This window comes from Argentina silus (genome assembly GCF_951799395.1).
Source record: "Argentina silus genome assembly, chromosome: 18".
NCBI lineage: Eukaryota > Metazoa > Chordata > Actinopteri > Argentiniformes > Argentinidae > Argentina > Argentina silus.
Window position 1 is genome coordinate 16,181,595 of NC_139672.1, and position 25,746 is coordinate 16,207,340.

The 25,746-nt window shown below is 46.8% G+C and overlaps 4 protein-coding genes across 8 annotated transcripts in view; 3 read left to right on the plus strand and 1 right to left on the minus strand.

The window, feature by feature from the left end:
• Positions 1-176: 176 nt before the first annotated feature.
• cenpl (centromere protein L) lies at positions 177-3,482 on the plus strand. The gene is made up of 5 exons (XM_083689940.1): positions 177-213; positions 531-705; positions 1,019-1,270; positions 1,715-2,266; positions 2,520-3,482. The coding sequence occupies exons 1-5, from the start codon at positions 197-199 to the stop codon at positions 2,592-2,594; spliced, it is 1,071 nt and encodes a 356-aa protein (XP_083546066.1). The 5' UTR covers positions 177-196; the 3' UTR covers positions 2,595-3,482.
• Positions 3,483-4,536: 1,054 nt separating this feature from the next.
• klhl20 (kelch-like family member 20) lies at positions 4,537-12,923 on the minus strand. 4 transcript variants are annotated; one of them, XM_083690351.1, is made up of 12 exons: positions 12,891-12,923; positions 11,230-11,290; positions 9,525-10,098; positions 8,729-8,887; positions 8,205-8,299; positions 7,716-7,831; positions 7,061-7,244; positions 6,546-6,689; positions 6,050-6,183; positions 5,510-5,718; positions 5,206-5,312; positions 4,537-5,083 (listed from the first exon to the last, which is right to left on the minus strand). In XM_083690351.1, the coding sequence occupies exons 2-12, from the start codon at positions 11,250-11,252 to the stop codon at positions 4,999-5,001; spliced, it is 1,830 nt and encodes a 609-aa protein (XP_083546477.1). In that variant the 5' UTR covers positions 11,253-11,290; positions 12,891-12,923; the 3' UTR covers positions 4,537-4,998. The 4 variants fall into 4 exon arrangements, with proteins under 4 accessions (XP_083546477.1, XP_083546476.1, XP_083546479.1 ...); XM_083690350.1 differs by lacking the exon at positions 12,891-12,923 and adding an exon at positions 11,804-11,923; XM_083690353.1 differs by lacking the exons at positions 11,230-11,290; positions 12,891-12,923 and adding an exon at positions 11,804-11,936.
• On the plus strand, positions 12,296-14,967 carry ankrd45 (ankyrin repeat domain 45; the record flags this gene model as incomplete). The annotated part of the gene is made up of 5 exons (XM_083689615.1): positions 12,296-12,536; positions 12,814-12,981; positions 13,195-13,289; positions 13,385-13,523; positions 14,783-14,967. 5 exons carry the CDS (start codon positions 12,296-12,298, stop codon positions 14,965-14,967), a joined length of 828 nt encoding a protein of 275 aa, XP_083545741.1.
• Positions 14,572-25,746, plus strand: part of rasal2 (RAS protein activator like 2) — a 70,923-nt gene continuing 59,748 nt past the window's right edge. For both annotated transcript variants that reach the window (XM_083690338.1, XM_083690339.1), the window contains exon 1: positions 14,572-15,403. In XM_083690338.1, coding sequence (XP_083546464.1) covers positions 15,277-15,403 — 127 coding nt within the window. In that variant the 5' untranslated portion in view covers positions 14,572-15,276. The remainder of the gene's footprint in view (positions 15,404-25,746) is intronic.

A 25,746-nucleotide genomic window follows, 5' to 3' on the forward strand; every position in this document is an offset into this window, starting at 1 on the left:
CTGTATGGAAACACTATCGCGTTTATATGTGCATGTTGACGTCTCCGTCGTGGCTTAGTGAACATCACATTCAGGACGTTACTGTACAGTTCGATGATGCAGTGATCGACTGTCCTCCTCGCAGTGGGCTGCTGGGAGAGCGCGATGTTCAAATCCATTTCCTGGTTCGGGTCTGTTGTGTTGTTGTGTCCCAGTCATGGAAGCGCGGGCGAGGTGCGTTCATTACATCTACCTACATATTCCTGTTCAACTAATGTGTTTTCTTGTTTCTATTGCATTTTTGATGACTTTATCTCGATTCACAACAAGCTTGCTTAGTCCAACCGACATAGCTGACATAGAAAACCGCAAAGACTGGCTAGCCTGCTGGATCTGTGCTAGGTAGCTAAGCTACAGCCTGGCGAAGGAGAGGCAGCTTGCTGGTTGTTGTGCTACTGGCCGACTTAAACAACACATGAAGTCATTTGATCAGAGCTTGCCCCTTTCATGCAACATTGTTTTACTTGACTAAGATGTCTTATTCTATCCAGCGTTGCGCAGACTCCACTCCGCAAGGTCCTGGTGCAAAGGCGAAGCAAGAGCTACAGGCGATCCTGGCGAAGCTGCGGCGGAGAGGCGGCTTCACACATCGGCTACACGCCAGGCCAGGTGACGGCCTTACGGATACCGACGAGTCGAAGGGCTCCGAAGTCCCGTGATATCACAGTAAGTCACCCAAGTTACAATCGTACATGTTTGTTCAAGTTCCGTGTATTTGTCATGACAATGAATGTAGCAGCAGGAATTATTATTATTATTAGCAGCAATGTCAAAGGTGAGTGTAAAGTGCAGAGTGCAGTGACACTGGTGGGAGGTCAACTCTTTTAAATGTCAGCTCAGCATAGATTGCATACTTAGATTGAATGTCTCAACGATAGACAGTTGAGACCGTCGCATTTTTCACGTCTGTTTATTATTGAAGGCGGCGAGACCATTGTGGTGCAACCCTGATCGGTGTGTGTGTGTGTTTACCCGGTAGCGACATGTGGACCCGGAGCAAGTGGCGCTTCTGGTGAAGAAGGAGTGGCAGCTGTCGTACGTGACGCCGCTGTACCGGTTCCGACACACTCAGCTGAAGTCGTACTCCAGGCAGCTGGCCGCTTTCATGCTGTCGGAGAAGCAGCAAGGCCTGGCCGTGGAGGTGGGCCTGGAGTCCGGCTTCAAGGTCAGCTTCTCAGCGGTCCTGGGCCTGTCGGAGGCTGATAAGGACGCGCAGACCGTTTTTATACAAGTAGGTGTTCCCTCTCCTCCTTCCAACGGTCCCTCAAAACCCGTCCTTTTAAACTTGCTTTTAATCTTGAACTATTTTTTATTTTTGTTTTTACTGACTGTGCTTTTTTATTTATCCATGTGTTATTGATCTCTCCATGGAATTGTCTTTGAGTACTGATAAAGGCGCTATACAAAATAAATGCATTATTATTATTATTATTAAGTGTGAGTCTTTACAGTCTGATTCAGGTAAAGATCTAGTCTGCCTGCCGTCTTCTTAACCATTTATATTTATCCTCCTGATAAATCATAACAAGAATTGAACTAGCCCACTTTTCAATATCACGTCTTAAATGTAATTGCACATTAGGCGGTAGTACAGCCACACCCCACACTACTCTACTACTCTGTGGACTCCCTTGAATGCGGTAGCCAATGGCCTCTGTCGCTCTCGCTCTCCCAGATTCACTCCAAGCCTGCGTTCGCCACGAAGGACGACGCTCCCAAGGTGGTGTGGAGCGGCTGGCTGACGTGCGTCAACGGCGACCAGGACTACCTCCGCTCGCTCCCCCCCGACTTCGTCTGCCTCCCCCTCTTCTGCAGCAGCGGAGCGGAGTCCCTCACGCAGCTGGTCAAGGCGTGGTTCCGGAGGACGTTCGACTGTTACTTCGGCCCGCTGGGCATCAACTCCACCAACCTCCAGTGGCTGGCCGCCTTGTGGACCGGGTGCCACCCTACCAACAACATCCGGTACCTCAAGCTGGTCTGGACCCTCCCGACACAACCCCCGATGGACGTGACGTACAGCGTCCAGCCGCAGGACGCGTGGGAGCTGTGGAACAGCGTGCGGCAGGAGGACAGCGCGGAGGACAGCGTGGGCATCGAGGAGGTGGCGCGCTTCATCAGAGGCCTGGAGTCACACTTCTTCAGACACTTCAGGATCGACCTGTCCGCCGGGTCCCTGAAGCAGGTCTCCACCACCTTGGGTTCTGCTCGCCATGGGGGGAAAATCAAGGTATGGTACTCTTTTCATTTTACAAATTTATTTTGAAATACAGAGTTTAAAAAATAAAATAAAAAACCTCCAAATTATAATACTTGACAGACCATATAATACATGACAATAGACTATTCTCCAACGGGGGCACATGTGTTTGATACCATTCCTTGCATTACAATGAACCCATCCTCCCAATTTCTACCTCTACCAGCCTCCCCTGATAGATGTTAATTATTTTGTCTTAATTACACCTTTTCATTCTTTGCAGATCTCAAGCAGTAACTACATCACTACTACCCTGATGCTGTTGACGGAATGTGCGCTTCTGAAGATGCCCTGCTGAGTCGACCAGGACAGAGTCAGCCGTTATTACTATGTAATAACATGTTAACACATGTGCTATTACACAGGCATGAGTGTAACTTAATGTTTTAGTATGACCCAGACCCTTCCCTGTATGAATTCACTCTATAGGGGTTGACAGATGGGCATCTCCCCCTGGTGTCCTCTTGAATAAGGTGGGAGTTTTCAACGTCAGCAAAGCCTATTGAAACAGAAAGCATGGACCCGGACCTGGCTTCGTATCGTATTTGAAATCATCGATCCAAGTTTGTCTGGCACGACGGAACCAATGGAAATGTCCCAAAAGTCGAAACCCCACCCATCTGGCACCCCAGGCCAGGCTCAAGCAAACTCTTGAAAGTTCAAAGTATTTGAAAGTTACTTCATTTGGACCAGTGGAGGTAGAAATCTGAGGACGGGCTTATTGTATTACATGGAAAGAGGAATGGAATCAAACTGCCTCCACGGCCAGCAATGTTATGTATAGTAGACAGTGTGATGCCACTACAATGTAAACTCTGTTTCCAATCAACAGAACCTGTAAATACTTAAGCTTTTGTTTTAAATGTTTTTACATGTGCTTATTAAAGCTTCAAATAAAGAAAAGATGTCTTTATTAACAGTAGGGGTTGTTATTGTGTCGAGTACACACAAAGACAAATCCACAGACAGCTGACGAGGGTAAAATGCCACATGTTTTTATCAAGGCTGACAGCTCATACAGAACACATCCCACCCTCTCTTCAGTAGAAACAACATCCCTCATATCTCCCCCCACCCCACCATGTCCCAATACATTACCATAGTTATGTCAGAGTGAGAGGGACACATTCACAACCGTAGAATTTTATCTACCACCGAATGACAGGTAAGTATCTTTATCGCAGGGGAGGCTGGCGGAGGTACAAATCGGAGGACAGGGCTCACTGGAACGCACGGAACAGAATGAGATCAAACGGGTGTTCGATACCGTCCCTCATTCCGTCCCGTGCGTTCCAGTGAGCCCCGTCCTCCGACTTCTACCTCCACCAGCCTCCCCTGGTACAGGCTCATCAACTCTGTTGTATTAGAAAACAACACTTGCACAGTCAGACACATTCGGGTGATGTACTACATGTCCGAAGGGGAGGGGGGGGGTTTGAGTAACCTTTTACCTACCAGAATACACTACTTATCAAACATGTCTGCTTGCTGGCAGTGTCGAACAGCGACAACATGTAATTCATTGAATCAGGGTTGACACACATCGCTGATATAACAAAAAAAACAAAAACCCTGTAACATTTCTATCAGGCATATATCACTGAATGGCCGTGATTGGCATGCTCACCAATGAAGAAGTGTAAATGAATGCATAACACATAAACCGCTTTATTCTGTCCGCGTGTAACCGTGCCTAAAAACGAACTGCAAGGTCATGTAACGCATTCCTCAAAAAGAATCCACAAACAGATTAAAGTGCAGACTGTTTCCTAGAAGTGTCCTATCGTGTAGAAAAAACACGAGTGAAAAAAATGTGACCAACTGTCGAATCTCAAATGATAATATCCGCTCCCACAGAGCGCCGCGGCCGACCATCTGATATGAAACGGTTGTTTTATAATAATATGTTCAGCACCGTGGAACCGACATCTCCGACGACCAACACATTTACCCTAGTTATGAATGTAGAACCCAAAGTAATGCTCAGTGTCACAACTCTAAAAACAGCAACAACAACAACAGAAAAAATAATAATAATAATTCTAAAAATCATATGATCACAGTGCATTCAATTTAGAGGAGATTCAAACTGACTTGTCTGACAAGTTCACCATCCAATCGCCAAGGACCAGAAGAAGCAGCAAGACCTCATCCCTGCAATCTTCAGTTACAAATCAGTTCTCTTCAAAGATTCATGCCCCCCCCCCCCCCCCCCCCCTCCCTTTCTTAGTATTTCAATTGACACTTAAAAAGATGGTAAAATAACAGATCTCACAGCAAACGTATGACTGAACTGTATCAGAAAGTGCAGCTGCAACGTTCCCTCCGATGTGTTCTTGGATCAGCGGCTCCACCTCAGGAACACAACGTTGGCTTCAGTGATGCTAAAACAGTTCCTCGTACGTGATTGGTGGATTCAGAGTCCGTTTCCTCTGGGCTGTGGCCAGTCAAGTCATAAACAGGAAGTACAGGACAGGAGAGAGATGAACCGATCGCTGGGGGCTCCTGGATGGGAGTACTCCACACTTGGTACAGCTTGTAGCCGAGCCACGAAAGACTTTTCCTTCAAAATGGCCGTGGATGTGTTAGGAGTTAATAGAGTCTTTTCCTTCGTTCCTTTGTATGAATGACACAGCAATGTTTCTGTTGGAGGCACAAGCAACGGTGGTGACAGCAAGGCACCTGACCCGGGGGGGGAGGGGCTACCATATGTGAGATTCACAATGAGTCATTTTGATAACACCCACCCCCCCTCCAAGACGTCTGTAGTTCATCCCACCGTAGAGCCTGGAGGAGGAGGAGGAGGAGAAGAAATTAATTTCACACAATTGTTGTTCATTAATTTTTTCTGATTGTACAAGGAATCTTGGGAAACGTAGTCTGTGGTGAGCAGTTGCAGTGTCACCTACCTCCACGTGTTCGCATCGGGGTCGTAGACTTCTATTGTTTTAAGATACGTTGTGCCGTCGAAGCCGCCCACAGCCATTAACTGGCCGTTGACCACCGCGAGTCCAACCTGACGGGGAGAGGACATCCAAACATCAACGGGTGAAAAAGTCACATTTAGGTCGGGGCAGAGGGGGAAAAGAGGGGACTTGAAATGATGCAAGCAGTGCCATCAAATAGAACTAAAATCATATTGTGCCCCCCCCCCCCCCCCCCCCCCCCCGAAAGAGCCCCCACCCTCCCCCCCCCCAAAAAAAGCCAACCAACCCCGCTGCGCCTGGAGGTCATGGCGACCACGGGCGACCACTGGTTGGTTCTGGGGTTGTAGCGCTCGGCGCTGCTCAGCTCCGTGGTGTCGTCGCGCCCGCCCACGGAGTAGATCATGTCCTGGTAGACGGCGCAGCCCAGGTGCTTCCTCCTGGTGCCCATCGGAGACACCGTGTGCCAGCGGTTCTCCTGCGGGTTGTAGCGCTCCACTGAGGTGACAGAGCAGAAGGTCAACGCACAGACGTGAGCTGGGAGGCTAGGGGAGGCTAAGGGAGGCTACGGGAGGCTAGGGGAAGCTAGGGGAGGCTAAGGGAGGCTAGGGGAGGCTAGGGGAGACGGACATCGGAGGACGGGGCTCATTGTAACGCATGGAACGGGATGAGGAACGGCGTCAAACACAGCATGCATACAGACATGAGTTAGGAGCATGTATACCAGGAGTATACTAGGAGTTGTATACCAGGGGAGGCTAGGGGAGGTAGACATCAGAGGACGGGGCTCATTGTAACATAACACATAATATTCCAAATTCATCTGTACCGGTATTGAGAGGCGAGGTGCCATCGGAGCCCCCCACCGCGTAGAGGAAGCCCCCCAGGACCGCCACGGCCACGCCCAGGCGCCTGGTGCTCATGGAGGCTACGCGCGTCCACTTGTTCTCCTTGGGGTCGTATCTGTAACATGTCATGACAACAGGACTCAGTGGAGTCAGCTTACAGGGCTATTTCAGGGAGGCCGTCTGGGGAAATCAGAATGAGGAAAGGCATTCGAACAGTGAACACGGTGGTGTAATACTTGTAGTAGGTGAGAGGTGTGTGTGTGTGTGTGTGTGTGTGTGTGTGTGCGTGTGTAATAGACATCGTTTCCCTTTTCGACAGAGAAGGCTGACTTCCCTAAAGTGATTCTCTAAAACCTGAAAGTGATTCTCACGGACTTCTCTAAACCCGATTTCACCGCGATCTCTACCGAGAAATCCCAGAACGACAGTGAAGGAGAAACAGATTGAACAAAAACAGATTGAACAAACAGTCGTTACCTTTCTACGATGTTCAGGCAGGACACTCCGTCCTGCCCCCCCACGGCATACAGGTAGCCCCCCAGCACGGCCACGCCCACGCTGGTCCTACAGGTGCTGGTAGGGGCCACGTCACTGCTCCACTGGTTGGTCTTGGGGTCGTACCTGGTGTGTGTGTGTGTGTGTGTGGGGGGGGGGGGGGGGGGGGGGGGGTTAGAGTCATGAGGTGAAACCGTGTGAAGGGAGACTGTTGACAACATCAAGCATTGTATAACATATTCTACCACTCGATAGTAGGAATAATTTAATAATTTAAATGTCCGTCCGTCCATCCTTCCACCCATCCTTCCTTCCTTCCATTCTTTCTTGTTGAATCACTGATCCCACAACAAGCATTCCAAACCAGACAATGCCAATGATTTCATCAAGGAAGCGAGGAAGGGAGGGAGGAAGCGAGGGAGGAAGGACACAATTAAAGAGGGATTGTATTCAAAGAGGGGGCCATTCCTCTGGAGACAGGAGGAGGAAGCGCTCACCTCTCCACGCTGTTGAGATACGACGAGCCGTCGTGGCCGCCCACGGCGTAGAGCAGGTCGTCGAGGACGCTGACGCCCACCCCGCAGCGCCTCTTGCTCATGGACGCCACCATGCGCCACTCGTTGGTCTGGGGGTCGTAGCGCTCCACGCTGGAGATGGCGTCCCCGCTGCACCAGCCTCCAACTGAAATGTGACACAAACTAAATCGGTTTGTTTTTAACTCCTTCCGGCGTCGAGAGGGGGAATAAAGTCGCCCCCAAACTGTCGACGTTCCAGAGTGCCGTGGGTGACTTCATTCACCAAAAAAAAACATTATGACGCTTCACTTTGTAGCCAATCAAAGTGTTGTTGCTAGGTAAACACCACATAGAACACTTGGCACTCCAGATGGTGGAGTGTTCCGGAATTCTTTGTCGGTTGGTGAGTTAATTACTTCATAACTAAATAACTAATAACTTAAAATGTTCCTTTTATTTACTACCCTTTGGATTTTTCTACTACTCAACGGTGGATCATCTCCTATCCAGCCATGACCTCTTTCTTTCTTTCTTTCTTTCTTTCTTTCGTCTTCTGGCAAAGTACCTCAGAATGCCGCTGTGGGAAGACATGGGTACTGAGACATTCACAAAGGTTCAACAGCTCTGAGAGGCTGACCTGCAAACAGCACCTCTCCACAGCGGATGGGCTTCCGGGGCCGCGTTCTGGGGCCCTGCATCAGGGGGCGCTCTTGGGGCAGGAGGAGGTAGTTCTTGGCTTCGTCCACCAGGTCTCTGGAGGTACAAATCAACACACAAGCAGACAACATTTCAGCACTGACACGGTATCAGATCAACTGACGTCTTACAAAGGTGGGAATTTGGAACGACGAGAGAGGGAGGGACTGATAAGCTCACTGCTGTACATTCAAACAAGTGTGTGTGTGTGTGTGTGTGTGTGTGTGTGTGTGTAATATATATATACCATTTAGCTGACGCTTTTATCCAAAGCGACTGACATTGCAGTGAGTGCATACATTTCAGTATATATGGTCCCAGCAGGAATCGAACCCACAACCCAAGCGTTGTTAGCGCCATGCACTACCAACTGAGCCACAGAGGACCGTGTGTGTGTGTGTGTGTGTGTGTGCCTTTCAAATGGACCCACCTGCACTCCTCATCACTTTTGATGAGCGGGTCTGATCCCACCGTTCCCACCAGGAACTTGGGGCTGAGAAGAGGAAGACGGACGTGCTGGAGGACCTACAGCCAGAACACAACGCCCGTTGTTTAAACGGCTGAACAAGTCACAACGCAGAACAACACACACTGTAGGAACCATTCATGTTACATGGAATTCCCGTTGACTGAACAAACAGTGGAGTCCCTGTTCTGTATAGTCTCACGCATTTCTATTCTGACATGAAACTATTGTTATGTTTTCTGTATGAAATAGTGACATGTACTACATCTATCCTCTCATACCATCAAATGATAGGTTTCAATGTCCACACAACATGGGTTGGTTAAGGTTTAGGGCTAAGACTAGGGTGTTTGTTGGGGTTAAGAATATGGACCTAAAACAGTAACAGACAATAGCAAGATTCCATTAAACTCATTCGGGTCGTGCCTTCAAAACTTCCCCTTTAAGAGTATCCAAACAGGGCCTGTGTTCACAGCAGACATCCTCACCTGGGGGAGCTGCGGCCGGCGCTCCTGGATGCTGTACTTGACCCACGCCATGACGGCGTTGAACACCTGCTCCTCACTACGCACGTTCAGCTCGTCACTGGAGATGATGTCAATCAGCTGGTTGGCTGGGAGCAGCATGAACTCCTCGCTCTCCATCACCTGAGGGGACGGAGCAAACAGACGCGCTGAGGCGGTGGAAACGCCCACAGACAGACGATGACATAACCGAAAGAAAGAAAAACAACTACTGACGCCTCGAGCGTCTTCCCTATTAAAAAAAACAGTAAAAATAAATAAACTGTTAACACACGCACACACACGAGACCTGTGAGAGAGAGACAACTACTACATCTTCTACCATCTTTCCTGTTAAAACATATTCTGGAAAAAAACAAACCGTGAACATTTTCCAACTCACCACAGACACCGACACACACACACACACACACACACACACACACACACGAGACTTATGAGACAGACAACTACTGAAGCCTCTAGCATCTTTCCTATTCAAAACAATTCTACAAAAACAAACCATGAACCACACCCAGAGAGAGAGAGAGAGAGAGAGAAAGAGAGTAAGAGAAAGAGAGAGAGAAAGACAGAGAAATAGTGAGAGAGATAGAGAGAGAGATAGAGAAAGAGAGAGAGAGAAAGACAGAAATAGTGAGAGAGAGAGCGAAAGAGACTGAGAGACCGAGAGAGAGAGCGAGAGAGAGAGCGAGAGAGAGAGAGAGAGAGAGCGAGAGAGAGAGAGAGAGAGAGAGAGAGAGAGAGAGCCCTCCACCTTTACCTCTTGGAAGTTGTGTTGGGTGAACTTGTCGGCTATCCTCAGCAGCTCCCTGCAGGAGTGCGTGTCGGCGAAGGCGCGGATCCCCAGGCAGTTGGAGGGGTCCAGCTGCCGCTTGAGGAACTCGCAACACGCCTCCTGGATCTCGGCCAGCTGCAGGAGGCAGGCGGCGGGCAGCAGCGTCTGGACGTTCCCCTCCTCCACCGTCACCTGCGAGGTGTACGCAAAGTCAATGAGCAGCTCCATGGCCCGCTCGTCAATGTCCCGGATCACCACCTCCGTCTGCCGGCTCTCCGCCAGCTCCCCGGTGAACATGGCCCTGAAGTAGGGGCTGCAGGCCGACAGGATGACCCGGTGGGCGTAGATCTTCTTGGCGCCGACGACCAGCACCACGTCACACAGCTCCCGGTGCTTGCGGAGGAGGTTGATGACCTCCAGAGTCTGGCGGGGGTGCTTGTCTGAGACGTAGGGCATCCGGGCGGGCTGGGGGACCCCCTCCGGGAGCTTGTTGGGGTCCCCCAGGGTGCAGCGACTGGTGATGTCCATTCCCGTGGTGTCTTGGCGTGCGCTGGTGCCCCTACAGAGTGGGAAAGTGAGGTCTGAGTTTAAGAATCCTTCCCCGTCACATTTCAATAGCGATTTAACATGGAGAAACGATGACAGCAACAAGAAACAAAGTCAGTTTTCCTGACCGTTGGCAACCCGGGCTCAGTTCAGTCAATTCAACTTCGTCAGGAACCAAGCACAGAATTAAACGCTGCCCATTTCACACATGACGAACAGGCGGCCACAGGTGCAATCCAAGGCCTCCCCAGCAAGCATCTGTTAATACCAGCTAAGCAATTACCTCGGCATTTCTTGCTGTCTAAATGCAGTCAGCTGTTCCAAGTATAGCACAATGCATTGGCAGTAGGAGAAGGCATCTAATCTCCTCAGACTACTTCACAGCCGTGACGGGGACATATAGCCTGCGACACAACATAGGAGAAGACAGTATCATGCAGTTTTACAGGGAGGAAGTCCAGCCTATCGTTTTAGATCACATTATCGGACCAATCTCCGGGGGAGAGGATGTGTTCCATTTGTTAGGCCTACATGTTAGCTTAAGTGGCCACACAACTGTGAAAACAATAACGCAATTGATTGTGAATAAATGCATTGCAGATGAGGTAAGCACGTAGGCTAATCCATTTCGCAGTGCGGTTAACTCACGTTATCGATTTCTTTTCCCGATTGTCAGTGCTCAGATGAATTGCATGTAGGCCAAGTCATAAATCAATAGTGACCAGACCAAACTAAATAAGAATAAATTATGGAAATCTTGTTTTTCAAAACGGTCGATAGCGCATGGACTTGGCCAACCACAAACAGAGACTCAGATTGGCCTTGAGACCCCGGGCCAACAGCTGTTGTATACTGACGCAAGTGACACGAACTCAGGGCTTAGCACTCCCCGTTCAACCACACCCACGGCTCCTCGCCTGGGGTACTTACCAAGTCACATGTGGGGAGTGAGGGACTCCTACTACCAAGACTCTTTATAGACAAAACACCATGCGTGCTCCTATCCCACATAACCTAGACATTGTGCAGAACTCAACTCACCATCGTTTCGACACTGAAACTCATAATTCAGCATTATTTCAGTAATCGTGCAAAAATGTGAAACAATCTCTGGTGTCTGTGGGGATAACGTCACGTAGCCTACCTGCGCATTGGCTGTCCGTCCATGCAGAGAAAATGTGGTCCCCACAACTACTTGCCAACCTCTATAAGAAGCAAAGCAAAACAAGGAAGATGAGCTTGGTGAGGAGGCAGAGATCTGTATATTGAGACGTTTACAACACTTCAGTAGGCTAGACCTTGCAGATAGACACCGCCTGACACTGCACAAAATACAGGTCAGGTCGATTGTTTTTGGAACCTGATCATATTCGCGTCCAGCTGGTCGTCAATGGCAGCCAGTTTACAGCAGGGCCGAACTGGTCCGAATGTTAGCTAGCAACAGGGTCTTATCTAACGGTAATAACACCTTAATTACATGCTGCTAACGAGCTGATTCTACAGCTATGCATAACTACACGCGTGATTATTTCTCTCTGCAGTCCGCGACAGCTAAACTTTTATGTGACCAGAAAAAAACTCCACGGAAAGACAGAAGCTCCAGATAGTAATACGCAGATAGCTCGCTAGGTAGCTAGCTAACCACACACTGTCGGAAGCAACAAAAGCTGTCGTTAGAATCGGATCGAAAACAGACACATGTCGACAGAAATAACTACCTTATATTTCCATCGGAGCGGCGAGGCAGGTGTCGGGGAGCCAACGATCAGCTAAGACTTTGCAGGACAGGCGAAGCTCTGACATTCCATAAGAATTCCAATCAACAGGAAATGTTGCCGTGCAGGGTGCTCTTCACTGCAAGGTCCCCCCTGCAGAATGACGGTTTGGTCGACGGTTCCACGGGCCGATAGTTCCGAAATTCATACCTTCCGCAGAAAATAACCTTCTCAAAGGCCGCAAAAATATTCATACACTTTGGCAAACAAATACGATGAATCTACAATGCGTACTACTGATAAAATGTAACAGTATTTAGTTAAAATCTGACGGAAAACATAATCTGATTCGATTCCCAGGGACATGTGACAGGTGTGTATCCATGGTAACAGTAAATACTCCAGCTTTTGCTGATCAGAGAAAATGTATTAAACAGTTTTCAGTCCTCAATTGGGTTCGTATATGTCGATGTCGAACCATTAGTACCTACAAGAATGCAATCAATTGAAGAAAATACTATTTATCATTATGCTTTGACTGGAGACCTCGAAGGTCTTCAAAAACATTTGGAGAATGAGTGTCCTCCGGGCAATGAGGAGTCGCCAGAGGATTTGTTGAAGGAAAAGGATGAGATGGGAAGAAATGCACTTTTCACTGCATGTATGCTGGGAAGAAGCTCTACCGTGCGAGAACTTGTGAAACACGGCGCCCAAGTGAATGCACTTACAGCAAGAGGTAGGACATATAACTGGAATTAGCACATTCAACTTCTTAACTTCCATCATTGAGTCTAGAGTCCTGTGATGGTCTACTATTTGATGTCCTATTGAAGACAGCCTTCTTAGAAATGAATTAACAATCTGACACGACTCAGTAATGTAACATTCGTTCATTCTTCATAACTGCTGCTGTGAACATATTGTCAAAATCTCCTCCTTCATGTTATCTAATACCTACGAATCATTGCTCCAAACATCATCAGTGGTAGGATTAATTAGATTTTCAAATACAGGTTACTCTCCATTACATTGCTCAGCTCTATGGGGTCAGCTGGAGACAGTGAAAACTTTGGTGGAGCTTGGTGCTGACCTGCAGGTCAAGAACTTCCGTGGCGAAAGGGCCATGGAAGTGGCTTCCCGGTATTCCAAGATGGACTGTGCAGAGTATCTTACCTGGTCAGGTGAGAAAGACTGAGAGAGTAAGAGAGTGAGTGAGGAAGTGAGTGTGTGTGTGTGTGTGTGTGTGTGTGTGTGTGTGTGTGTGTGTGTGTGTGTGAGAGAGAGAGAGAGAGAGAGAGAGAGAGAGAGAGAGAGAGAGAGAGAGAGAGAGATATTTGTTGTTTGTTATCTTTTCGGCAAACCAGTCATGTTTGCTGCATTATTCACTTATCCAGAGGCTAAGCAGGACTTGCTGTCATACATAACTTACGTCAGAGACACTATCGCTGACCCTGAGAAAGTCCAAGGGAAACTCAACAAGGAGGACAAGGTAACAAACACACCATGACACGTTTCTATGAAGCAGTACAACATCTGCCTGCTGAGATTTACACCTAATACAATGTGTTTATTCTCTTGAATTAGAACATATGTACCAACACCTGCTCAGCAAAGTCGGATTGGATGCAGAGTGCCAAAAACCCATCGATCCAAGATTTCATTGAGCAGAAGAAACATCTCGAGGACACCTTTGTTCCTATTCTTTCCAAGCTTACAGTTCAACGTGAGTCATAGGATTATTTTATCAGGCATTGCAATTCAAGAGAATCAATGCCATTTAACTAATCTCTTAGTTGGGAGAATAAACTCAGGAGTTATTTGTGTCTTTACCTTTTTTACATGCCCATTAACCAGTACAGACCCCTGAGAGTATGACAACCATGATGCAAAGATCGCGTTTTATTATCAGCATATAATGTATATTTGGCGATATCTCCATACATCTAACCATAATTGCTCGCCTCAGAAATATTTGGATGTACTGTATCTCTGTGGGCATGACACTAATTATGTTTTATTTATTTATCTATTTTCAGCTGAAGCAACGGTTAAAGCAGGCAAAAATTCATGAACAATGTTTTTGATTTATTTACTCTAATCTTGAATGTTTACAAAAAACGGGAGTGTCTACGAAAAGTGCAAGATTTGTTTACCTGAAGATAAACATTTCCAAACAACTACTGTACAATCTAACATGATTATTGTTCATTCCTGAGAGAGCTGTAGTCTGTAGTCTGGTGGATAGGGGGCGCCAGAGCCCACAACAACTGGCTTATCAGGACTTCATCAGCAGAGCAGATTTTCTTTGCACTTCAGCACATGGGCATCAGTGAGAGAATATCAAAAAGGACACTTCATGGGACAAAAGTAAATATGATAAGGTGTCAGATCAGACCCTAACAACAACAACAACAACAACAACAACAACACGTTATTATATATTTGCCTAAGCTATCTTGAAATATAAATGTTTTATTATTATTATTATTATTATTATTATAATTTCAACATGCAATATCGTACAGTACAAAACATGGACCATACATACAATAATTATTGATATATCTTCTGTACACATGCGTGTGCAATGAACTGAAAAATCTGTTCACATTTATGACACTGCGGTATTCAATCTTGGTCTAAGAGATGTGAAAATATACATCTCAGCTGTGTAAAGGAAAAAGTGAAGAATTAAAACGGTGCAGGCGATTTTTCTGTTTCGGAACCTTTGGAACCCATGCGTAAACGATTCACTCTGGGATCCGCTGCTCTCTCCTGATTCCCCCTGGATTCTTGCGCTGGCATGTGATAGAAGTGGAAAATTGGTCTGGATTTCAAATATGAAAAGGCTTATTCACCCCCGTGGAAGAGGTAGGAAATCCATCCTTGTGAGGACCCGGTCGGGAATGGACTATTGACGCCGCTGCCACAACGTTAGTTAGTTTATAACACACTTATTACCTTGTGATTTGCTTGGAATAGCGAGAGCAGGGCGCAGGCGTTGTTGGGGTCGGGACTTTTTCTACGCGTGGTCCTCGTCGGAGCCGCACACACCGCTGCTGGTCGCTGGGGAGCCAGGATATGGGGACGAGACCGCGGTCGGCGACAATGACAACAGCATAGCTTCAGTTAAAACTAGCGTGTTTCTGCACTCCACATCTACCTAAGATATTGACCATGTTGACTGCTATCCTGCCGCAGTCTGTGAGCTAGACCTAAAACGATGGAAGGGCCAGTGTTCGTTTAGCGAAAGTAGCTAGAACCGAACAATGAAACGGATAGCTCGGTGAGCTTGTGTGAACCGACGTGAGCAAACTTAGCCAGTCCGGGGTTCATGTTAATGTTCTGATTAAACCACAACATTGAGACAACCACCCAGAGTCCTGCCAGAGCATCTCTTGACGAGCACGTCGTGGACTCATTAGTTTCGGACTAATAAACTGTACCTGGAAGTTCTTCAGAAGGTGGTTCGAGGTATGGACACCGACTCGCTCGCCGGGGACGTGGACTCTCTCCACGGGGGACTGGTTTCGTTGGACCCCCTGGTGGACCGAATCCTGGCAGATTCGGTGTGTCAGCAACAAGGATGGGTTCGAGTTTATGGTAAGCTGGGTCGGGAAGCCTCACATCTGCTTACAACTGTATTCATAAAGCAGATAGATATTCGGTGTGGTCCTGTTGTGCATTGAAATGAGAAGTGCTCTTGTCTAGCGTGGCTGTGCGTTTTTTGACATCCCAGAATAATATATATGGCAACGTTGATATTACAACAGCAAGTCGGTGTGGTTGGAAAAATGGCACCACACTGAAATGATGCCACCAGCACCCCCCCACCACCACCAACAACACTGCCACATACCATGTTATTGGAGTGAGTGGGTATTTGCCTCCCATTGTGGGGAATGCGACGCCGTGAGCGAGTTGAGACCATCTACTGTATATTCACCTTTACGCGTTCGTTATTCATCTTGAATGTTGGTCAGTCCACTGAAAGGTATGCAGTGTGACTTCCTTACGTGTATCATATTGGTTGAAGCCACTTGAGTGTCAGTGGAATTGCATGTCAAATTCCTGTCAGACGGACGCGAACACATGAGAGGATCATGTTCAGGATGCCACGGCCACGGAATGCCACCTCCAGTGGATTTACCTAAGTCAACATACACAAAGATGGCAACCAAAGATTCATGAAGGTCAATTCCTCTCGTTGACTTGGATTCATTTCATGGCACGATATGAAATCAAAAGCTGTACCAAGTCCGTTTATATAGCTTAAACCTACAATTTCCCAAGCCATAATACACACAAGGCTGTTTATTACACCGTTTATGACACATTTCTTAGGCCTACATGAGATGCTTATGACACATACTTCAATATCAGGGCAAGATTGAAGCCACAGCACACCGGAGCAGCTTGTACCATACACTTAATACACACGCTGCTTTTATTGTATTACCCACACTCCAATGCCACTAGAGAGGGATTGGTACTGCCAGCTCCAGCGCCTCTGGGGGGCACGGCTGCCGGGCCGGAGGCTGTCACATGATTATTTACATGAATAAGTCAGATAGTTGGTCAGGTGGGCACATCGTGATGGATGGCAGGCCCGCTTTTTGTCCCTCTGGTGAAAATAAATGGCATTTGTCCAAAGCTTTCGCCGTTCGCCGTGCAAGTTGTGATTTAAGCAGATCTGTGCTGCGGATGGCAGTGGATTTATTTGATTTCGTTAGCGTTTATTTAGCGTTTTATTTGTCCATGTTTGGTCTCAGTGGGATGAAGAGAGCCCTGGTCAGAGCTGACGGTAGAGGGCTGGCCGGTCCAGGACCCGGCGGTGGACCTGTGTGATCATGTCTCAGGGAAGAGGCAGAGCAGGGAGACTGACAACTGCGCTCCCCCCGGTGTTAATTTACTACGCCTGATTAATGATTCAAGATGGTGACAGAGGCGGTGTTTGCTATTTCATTTATCGATTGCTTTACATCCATGTTTTGATGGGAGGAGGAAGGGCTGGTCCAAATGTCAACCGACTCCTGGCGTTGGCAAGGGCCGTTGTCATGGTAGCTCAGCTCACCATCGCCCATGACAGCGATGGCTCGGTCAGTGACGTCAGTAGGTCTTAGCCAGAACATCCTTTGCCTTCATTGACTATATCCCCTTCTAATAGCATTTTTTTTTTTTTAAATGTCATTTTCTGTTCACTAATAACCTGTAGGCCTCCGGCCCAGTTTCTTTTTTAGTCCTGTGCTTATAATCTTACAATCCTGATTGTCCTCCACATCGCCTTGGTAATCTGTCAGAAAGACCAGAGATGCTTTTGAGTGTGCTTACCGTAATACTGTCCACCATGGGCTACATCTCCCTCCTGTATCGAGGGTGCTTATTTGGGTAATTGAATCGTAATAGGATCTGCACAGACAGGAGATTGATTTTTATTTCCCGGCCTGCGTCTAAGATGATTGTCGAACCTCCAAAGGACAAGAACGAGAGAGTGAAGAAGAGAAGGAGGAGTGTGATGTTGTTGTTGTTGTTGTTGTTGTTGAGTGTGATCATGTGACTGAGTGCTGTGTACATGAAGAGTGACCAGAACGGAACCTATTTCCGTTATGAAAATGGAACATCTTGACCTCTGTAATACTCTTTTTTCAGTGGATGGGAACGTTCTCAAGGGAGTCCTGGGGAATGTTCAGGCCAAAACCTATTTTTAGTTTTATTACTTAATATCCTGGGAAAGTTACTGGATGGGAAGAGGGTCAGTTAACTACATGATTCTGTGTTAACATGGCTCAGAGAAAACCATGTCCTGCATTTCAAATGTAAACTGTCAACAGCAGCTGATTAGGTGAGCTCTAGTCTCCATGGATGTCTTTCTCTGGAGAAGTTGGGTATTTGTGTTAGCATCGAGCTGGTGGTGAGCTAGGTGCTGTAGTCAATGGTGTGATTGTGCTGTGGACAGCAGCAGCCCTGTCTCAATCTCTCTCTCTCACACACACACACACACTCTTGCGTGCACACAAACACACACCCAAACACACACACACACACACGGCCGGGACTTGCAGGATGTTTGCCTCCACATCCCTATCCCTCCTCCCCCCCCCCTCGCCTGGCTGCTTGAAGTGACTCTGTCTGTAGAACTGTGATGTAAGCAGACAATTCCGTAAATGACCTCAGCGACCAGGATTCCAGAGCAGCAGGCCCCAGTGTTCCGTCAAGGCGTTTCAATGCTGGAATAACTCAATAAGGGACGCAGGCCGGCTGATTCCGATGCCCATGCATTTCCTTTTTTTTTTTCCCCCTTCTTTCTTTTTTCTTTTTTTTTTACGTCCTAACCCTGATTTTTTGGCATTTTGTTCCAGAGTTCCCGGAATGTGACCAAAGGCAAAAAAAAAAAAAGACATACATGTTTGAAAAAGATTTCAATTCATGTACCAATTATTATTTTAATTTAAAAAAAAAAATAAGTTACACTTAATTAAATTAGTTTTGAACTGTGACTTTTGTGATTCATTGGGCTTCACGCTGAATGACTGCCTGACGATTAGCCAGAGCAGAGTGGCAGAATGGTGAGACATGGTAGAGTGATTAAATACACTCAAACCCAGCCGACTAGCTGGTGGTCGGAGCTGCCAACTTTAGTTTTATTCATGAGTGGTTGAAAGAGTGGTTGTCATGGCTGTCGTTCATAAGGGCACTCAGGGTCACCCGAGCAGCTGTCTACAATTTCTTCAATTAGACTGACGAACAACACGCAGAAAAAACTAAACTATTACCCTCTCCAGACCGTTTTCTACGCCTACATGTTGTAAAGAGAAAAAAGAGAGGAGGGAAAGAAGAAGAAAAAGGTTTTTTAATAGATGTTTAATCTCAAGCGTTATTCCATACCCACCCCAATCCCTGTGTCTCAGATTTAGCACCCCTCGGATTAGGATTATGCTGGGGTTTTAATAAGGTTTGTGGTGTCCCGGTTTGAATCCATTGAGAACGTTGACAAAGTGCATTAGTCAGAGAAAGGGCATTGTGTCCTTAAGCCTATTAAAGGTTGACTGAAGGAGGAAGGGAAGACTAACAGGGTTTATCTGCAGCACCATGTAGTGTGCGCGGAAGTCAAATTAACAGGGCATATTCATACTAATATTCATCCACGCCTCATTTGACGAAGAAGTAGGTTTTTAAAGGTATTATTCTAATAACCTACTGTAGCCGAGGTCTCTAGATTGTGCTTTGGCTTAGGCCTTCACAGATTAAAAAAAAAAAAAAATCCCAGTCATTAAACTATGGGGTTTAGGCTTAAACTGAGTCAATTAAAACAGAACTCTTCGCCAAGCCCTATTACTGCAAGACGAGTACATTTTGTCCTCAGTCGTCAACAACAGCTAGACGTACTACGCCACGTAAGCCCTGGCTAGCTGTGCTCAGGCGGTTGTGTTGTGGCCTGTTTGTTGGGAGCTGGCGTTTGACAACCGGCAGTGTTTGGCTGCAGCAGATGAGGGCAGGTATCTCCACGGCTCCAGCTCCGGCTCCCTTCAACACAAACACTAATTGGCTTCAAGACAGCATTCTGGGATTCCAGGCGTTACCTGAAAACATGGACAGGAAGTCCTCATCCTGTTTTGGATCCAGTTCCAGATCTTTGAAGGAGAGGGCGGAATGTTCTGGAACACAACCAGCATAAGTTGTGTGTATATATATATATATAGTACCAGTCAAAAGTTTGGACACACCTTCTCATTCAATGGTTTTTCTTTATTTTTTTTATATTTTCTACATTGTAGATTAATATTGAAGACATCAAAACTATGAAGGAACACATATGGAATTATGTAGTAAACAAAAAAGTGTTAAAGAAACCAGAATATGTTTTATATTTTAGATTCTTCAAAGTAGCCACCTTTTGCTTTGATGACAGCTTTGCACACTCTTGGTACTGTACGTATATGCAATTACAAATGTACCGTCGTTACAGAATAATTGATACTAAAAATTGTAATACAGCGTGACCCTGAAGGACATTGTCTTTGTAGAATATAGTCGGGATAATGTCATCATTTGATGTTCCTTTAGCCTACATGACCAGCCTTGGGTTTATTCATGCTATTATCACAGGTTGATTTATATCATGCTAACGGTCTGTAGACATGTTTCCAACCTTGTTCTAATCAATGTGTTTACCCCTGGAGGCTTGAGTTTAAACACTGAACGGTGAAGGCTAGATTGATTTGAGTAATTGCTCGGGCGAACGGCAGACTTCTCAGTTTAATCAACACAGGGCTTAGTGTGAGTTATGTCGATTTTCTGTTGTTATGGAAAAACAACTTCCTGATGTCCCAGAAACCTAAGGTGTCTCATTACTAACGCCTTAAAATACAACACGGGTATTCAATGGACAGATGATATGTGTTGTTAAAATCAGCCTAACAAGGGGCGTTCATTCTGAGGATTGAACTGATTTTTGTATGACCATCCAGGATTTACCCTAGTCTTGTCCTTTCAAGGTTTCCCAATTTCAGTCGATTTCATCGCAGCACACATTCTACTGTGATTATTTCTAGGCTGCTGATTTAGGGTTCAGTTAGGGGTCTGCTGATTTAGGGTTCAGTTAGGGGTCTGCTGATTTAGGGTTCAGTTAGGGGTCTGCTGATTTAGGGTTCAGTTAGGGGTCTGCTGATTTAGGGTTCAGTTAGGGGTCTGCTGATTTAGGGTTCAGTTAGGGGTCTGCTGATTTAGGGTTCAGTTAGGGGTCTGCTGATTTAGGGTTCAGTTAGGGGTCTGCTGATTTAGGGTTCAGTTAGGGGTCTGCCCAGTGGTTCACCGGCAGCTCTGAGTCACATGACAATGATGATGTCTCTGGAAGGCAGTCTGAGTAACAGACCAGATGATGAGAGAGATGGGATTTACAGTATAAATAAATATAACATAACATATATATATTTAAAGAAAGAGAGAGAGAAAAATAGGGGGTAGAGAGAGAGGAGGGTAGAGAGAGCGGAGGTAGAGAGAGCGGAGGGTAGAGAGAGAGGGGGAGGTAGAGAGAAGGAGAGACGGGGGGGGGGGGGGGGTAGAGAGAGAGAGAGAGTTCTGTATATCTGTATACGACCTCCAAGCAGTACAGCTTTGTTTCTCCTCACGATGAAGCACATATTCGGCTGCTTCCTGACTACTTACAGCACACATGACCACCACATAGAAGGATACATGACATGATGATGATGATGATGATGATGATGATGCATGTCTTTGGATGGCAGGCTGAGTAACGCATGATGAGAGCTGAGAGATCTAGATGGATACACAGTACAGCACATGAGTATCTACCGCAGAGCTTGATGACGCATGCCTTTGGAAGGCAGGCTTGGTAACAGGCCTAATGGGGAATGAATGAAAGGAACAGAGATAGGCCTAGATGATACAGGTCTAGATGGTTATAGGCCTAGATGGTTATAGGCCTAGACGGAGATAGGCCTAGACGGAGATAGACCTAGATGATACAGGCCTAGATGATACAGGTCTAGATGATACAGGCCTAGATGGAGATAGGCCTAGATGATACAGGTCTAGATGATACAGGCCTAGATGATACAGGTCTAGATGATACAGGCCTAGATGATACAGGTCGAGATGATACAGGTCTAGATGATACAGGCCTAGATGATACAGGTCTAGGTGATACAGGTCTAGATGATACAGGTCTAGATGATACAGGTCTAGATGATACAGGCCTAGATGATACAGGTCTAGATGATACAGGCCTAGATGGAGATGATACAGGTCTAGATGATACAGGTCTAGATGATACAGGCCTAGATGATACAGGTCTAGATGATACAGGCCTAGATGGAGATAGGCCTAGATGATACAGGCCTAGATGATACAGGCCTAGATGGATATAGGCCTAGATGATACAGGCCTAGATGGATATAGGCCTAGATGATACAGGCCTAGATGATACAGGTCTAGATGATACAGGCCTAGATGGAGATAGGCCTAGATGATACAGGTCTAGATGATACAGGTCTAGATGATACAGGCCTAGATGATACAGGCCTAGATGGAGATAGGCCTAGATGGTTATAGGTCTAGATGATACAGGTCTAGATGATACAGGTCTAGATGATACAGGCCTAGATGATACAGGTCTAGATGATACAGGTCTAGATGATACAGGTCTAGATGATGCAGGTCTAGATCTATACGACCACCACCCAGTACAGCGCATGACTACAGCAATGATGAATGCCTTGAGAACTGGAAGCCAGGCAGAAGAATGATAGGAAGATTTGGCTAGATTTAAGATGGAGCCTAGATGATGTGTTTCTTCTCACAAACACCACATGGTAGGGTTGCGTGACTCTCCCCTCTACAGCACATAATGATGCATGCGAGCCTGGTAGGGAGAATGACAGATAAATGATTACAGAGAGATGTCGAGATCCAGATTCATAACACACTCCCACGCTCGGGAAACTGGTCTTGCAACTGTATAAAACACAGACATGGTTGAGAGACTGATTAGATGTCATTGTGTAGATTTTAGATGACAGGCCCATTCAAGCTTGTTTTTCCGAATACATTTTGGAATACTGACTGTTCAAACAGCATTTACAAGTGATCATATCAGATGTGTGTGTGTGTGTGTGTGTGTGTGTGTGTGTGCGTGTGTGTGTATGTGTGTCTGTCTGCGTGCGTGCATGTGTGTGTGTGTATCTGTGTGCGTGCGTGTGTGTGTATGTCTGTCTGTCTGCGTGCGTGCGTGCGTGCGTGTGTGTGTGTGTGTTCAGACAGTGTAGTCCTAAGCTGACATGGCTATGCTAGTTGTCATAGTAACGGCAGGACCCAGTGCGGTGTCGGAAGGTGGTGCTGAACAACAACAATTGAATCTGTTCTATGACATCATATCCAGGGCCAGTGACAGGGAGCTACACACCTTCTCAGAACTCCACCAAGTCTTGTTTGTTTTTTCGGTCACCAAGTGATGACATTTACATTTACATTGATGGCATTTAGCAGACGCCCTTTATCCAAAGCGACTTACAACAAAATACATTTGTTTAAGTAAGTGAATCATCTGTCCATCAGCCATCATTAGATAAAGTAATTAATGCTCGGACCAGGGGCCATAGGCAGTCACAATGCTAGAAGAAGGAGGGTTTTTTTATTAGCAGGAGAGAAACTTGTAGAGGGGTGAAGAGGTCATTAGGAGGGTTATGTCTGATGATATCAGACAACACTGTGTTGCATAGGGGTGATGGAAAAATATCACTTCAGGGAAAATAAATCTGGTTTGACCACTTGGCCAGGAATCAGATTTATACCTAATTTCAAACCACCGATGTATGTGGTTTGAAATATCTGATTCTATGTCGTTTTTTTTGTTCGTTTTTTTCGCCTGTTCAGACGAAAGGAAGAAAATCAGTTTTGAATGGGAAAAAATAGGACTTTACTCGCTTCAAACCGCCGGTGTAAACAAGGCTCTTGATTTACAGGCCTGCATGACGTCTAACTCCATCTCAGCATCACCCTCTCACCTCCACAGCTGGTAAGAGGCCCATTAGGTCTAATTGGGGTTGCACAATACATCGACCATCATACCGGTACCGGCAGACAATGGCTTAGAAGAAAGATGATATCAGATTTTATAGAATTTCCATGGTGGTGCAGCCCTAGTGTTATTGACAGGGATGGTAAATGGGTTCCAGCCAGCCCTCAGAATACTGGCAACGAGAGATAGATCTCTAATGATATTCTCAGAATGTTGACATCTTTATGACAGTGCTTTGATGTTGTTTGTTGAGCAGTGTAAGCCTCAACGTTTCAGAACGTTGTGTTATTATGACACGGCGCGACAGCAGCAATGTAATCGGCCAATAAGTGTTTCCTCTAAGTGAGTTATTTATCGCTGACTGTTTCACTCGACGCATAACATTTACTGATAATGGTTTTCCAATCACACATCGCCACTCTCTCTCTATCCCCCTGTTTCTCTCTCTCTCTCTCTCTCTCTCTATCCCCCTGTTTCTCTCTCTCTCTCTATCCCCCTGTTTCTCTCTCTCTCTATCCCCGTTTCTCTCTCTCTCTCTCTCTCTCTCTCTATCCCCCTGTTTCTCTCTCTCTCTCTCTCTCTCTATTCCCCGGTCTCTCTCTCTATCCCCCTGTCTCTCCCTCTCTCCCTCTCTCTCTCTCTCTCTCTCTCTCTCTATCCCCCTGTCTCTCCCTCTCTCTCTCTCTCTCTCTCTCTCTCTATCCCTCTCTCTCTCCCTCTCTCTCTCTCCCTCTCTCCCCCTCTGTCTCTCTCTCTCTCTCTCTCTCTCCTCTGTGTGAAGTCAGCCAGGCTGCCAAGACAGAGAGAGCGAGGCAGAAACAAACGGCTGGTGAAAATCCTGCTTTCGGGGTCAGGAGTGCAGGAGGAGGAGGAGGAGGAGGAGAGGGGCGTGCCATGGGCATGCTCACTAAGCAGGAAACACTTGGCAACTCTGAGATGCCGGAGGGTATCTGGCAACGTAATAAAGCACCTTCTGATTGTATGGACTGTTAACCAGGCAGGTTATCTCCAGCCCCGGAGGGTTCTCCGTCCATATTGGACTGGGACTGTGGGAGACTTTCTCCACTTCCCCTTTTAGCTTAGTGACTTCCACACGCCACGAAGTCCACAAGGATGCGCCGCGTCTGCGTGGGAAGATCGGATGAAGTCGGAGTGTAATTTGTTTAGCGGCACGAGATCCCAATCTGGGAACGAGTCACCATCCGTTTGAAATGTGTTTTATAGGAAGCTTTATCTCCCCCCCCCACCCCCACCCCCACTCCCACTCCCTGCACCTCAACTCTCCGTACACAGATACACAGATCCTATGCTTTTAAATGCATGAAGCGGAAAGGGGGGGGGGGGGAAAGGTGGAATTTCGGGACGTATTTTGTCCCCTCCCTCCCTCCCTCCCTCCCTCCCTCTCTCCCTCCCTCCCTCTCTCTCTCCTTTCACAGATTATCTGCAGTTCATTTCAATCTCATGAATACAGAAGGAGACTTGACATTGATATGATTGAAATGATTTGTCATGTCAGTTGTAGATTATATGAATAATTACTCCTGTTGTCACAACAGTGAGAGAGAGGGAACCTTCTCTCTCTCTCTCTCTCTCTCTCTCTCTCTCTCTCCCTCTCTCTCTCTCTCTCTCTCTCTCTCTGTCTCTCTGTCTCTCTCTCTCTCTCTCTTTCTCTCTCTCTCTCTCTCTCTCTCTGTCTCTCTCTCTCTCTCTCTCTCTCTCTCTCTCTCTGTCTCTCTCTCTTTCTCTCTCTCTCTCTCTCTCTTTCTCTCTCTCTCTCTCTCTCTTTCTCTCTCTCTCTCTCTCTCTCTCTCTCTCTCTCTATGTGAAAGGAGGAGACATGGTTCATCGACCATCTCCAACAAAGGAGAAGAATGCTCCCTGAACTGGAAGATCAGTCTTCTCCCAAACCCTCTCCTCTCCCTCTTGCCAATCCAAGGCCGTCGCTAGCCAACTTATTCCGTCTGAGCCAAGCAAGACACCAACATGGCAACACACCGTAGTGGGAAAGGGTCACATAGACTCGTTTTAAACTGGTTTTATACCAGTTACCAGAGTCGTGTTTATAGCATATAGCAGGGGAGGCTGGTGGAGGTAGAAATCGGAGGATGGCCTCAGGTCAGCCTCCCCTGGAGCCCAGATACGGCTCTTGTAACAGGTGAACAAGTAGGTTTCAAATGAGGACTATGAGTCCATATGCCATGTGTTGTGTTGTGGTGTGTTGTGTTGTGTTGAGGTGTGTTGTGTTGTGTTGTGGTGTGTTGTGTTGTGGTGTGTTGTGTTGTGGTGTGTTGAGGTGTGTTGTGTTGTGTTGCCTTGTTGTTCACTACACAGACAGAATAGCTTGGCTAGCAGTGACCTTGGATCCCATTTTTTCTGTGAGTACAAAGGAGAGATGGTAGAGGCCAAG

Coding starts and splice junctions, on each gene's coding strand:
- cenpl (XM_083689940.1), top strand. Junction 1,271..1,714: donor CGCAGACCGTTTTTATACAA/GTAGGTGTTCCC, acceptor TCGCTCTCCCAG/ATTCACTCCAAGCCTGCGTT. Junction 2,267..2,519: donor GCCATGGGGGGAAAATCAAG/GTATGGTACTCT, acceptor CATTCTTTGCAG/ATCTCAAGCAGTAACTACAT.
- klhl20 (XM_083690351.1), bottom strand. CDS start 11,252: ATGGACGGACAGCCAATGCGCAG. Junction 7,245..7,715: donor TGGAGAGGTGCTGTTTGCAG/GTCAGCCTCTCA, acceptor GTCACATTTCAG/TTGGAGGCTGGTGCAGCGGG. Junction 6,184..6,545: donor TGCCTGAACATCGTAGAAAG/GTAACGACTGTT, acceptor GACATGTTACAG/ATACGACCCCAAGGAGAACA.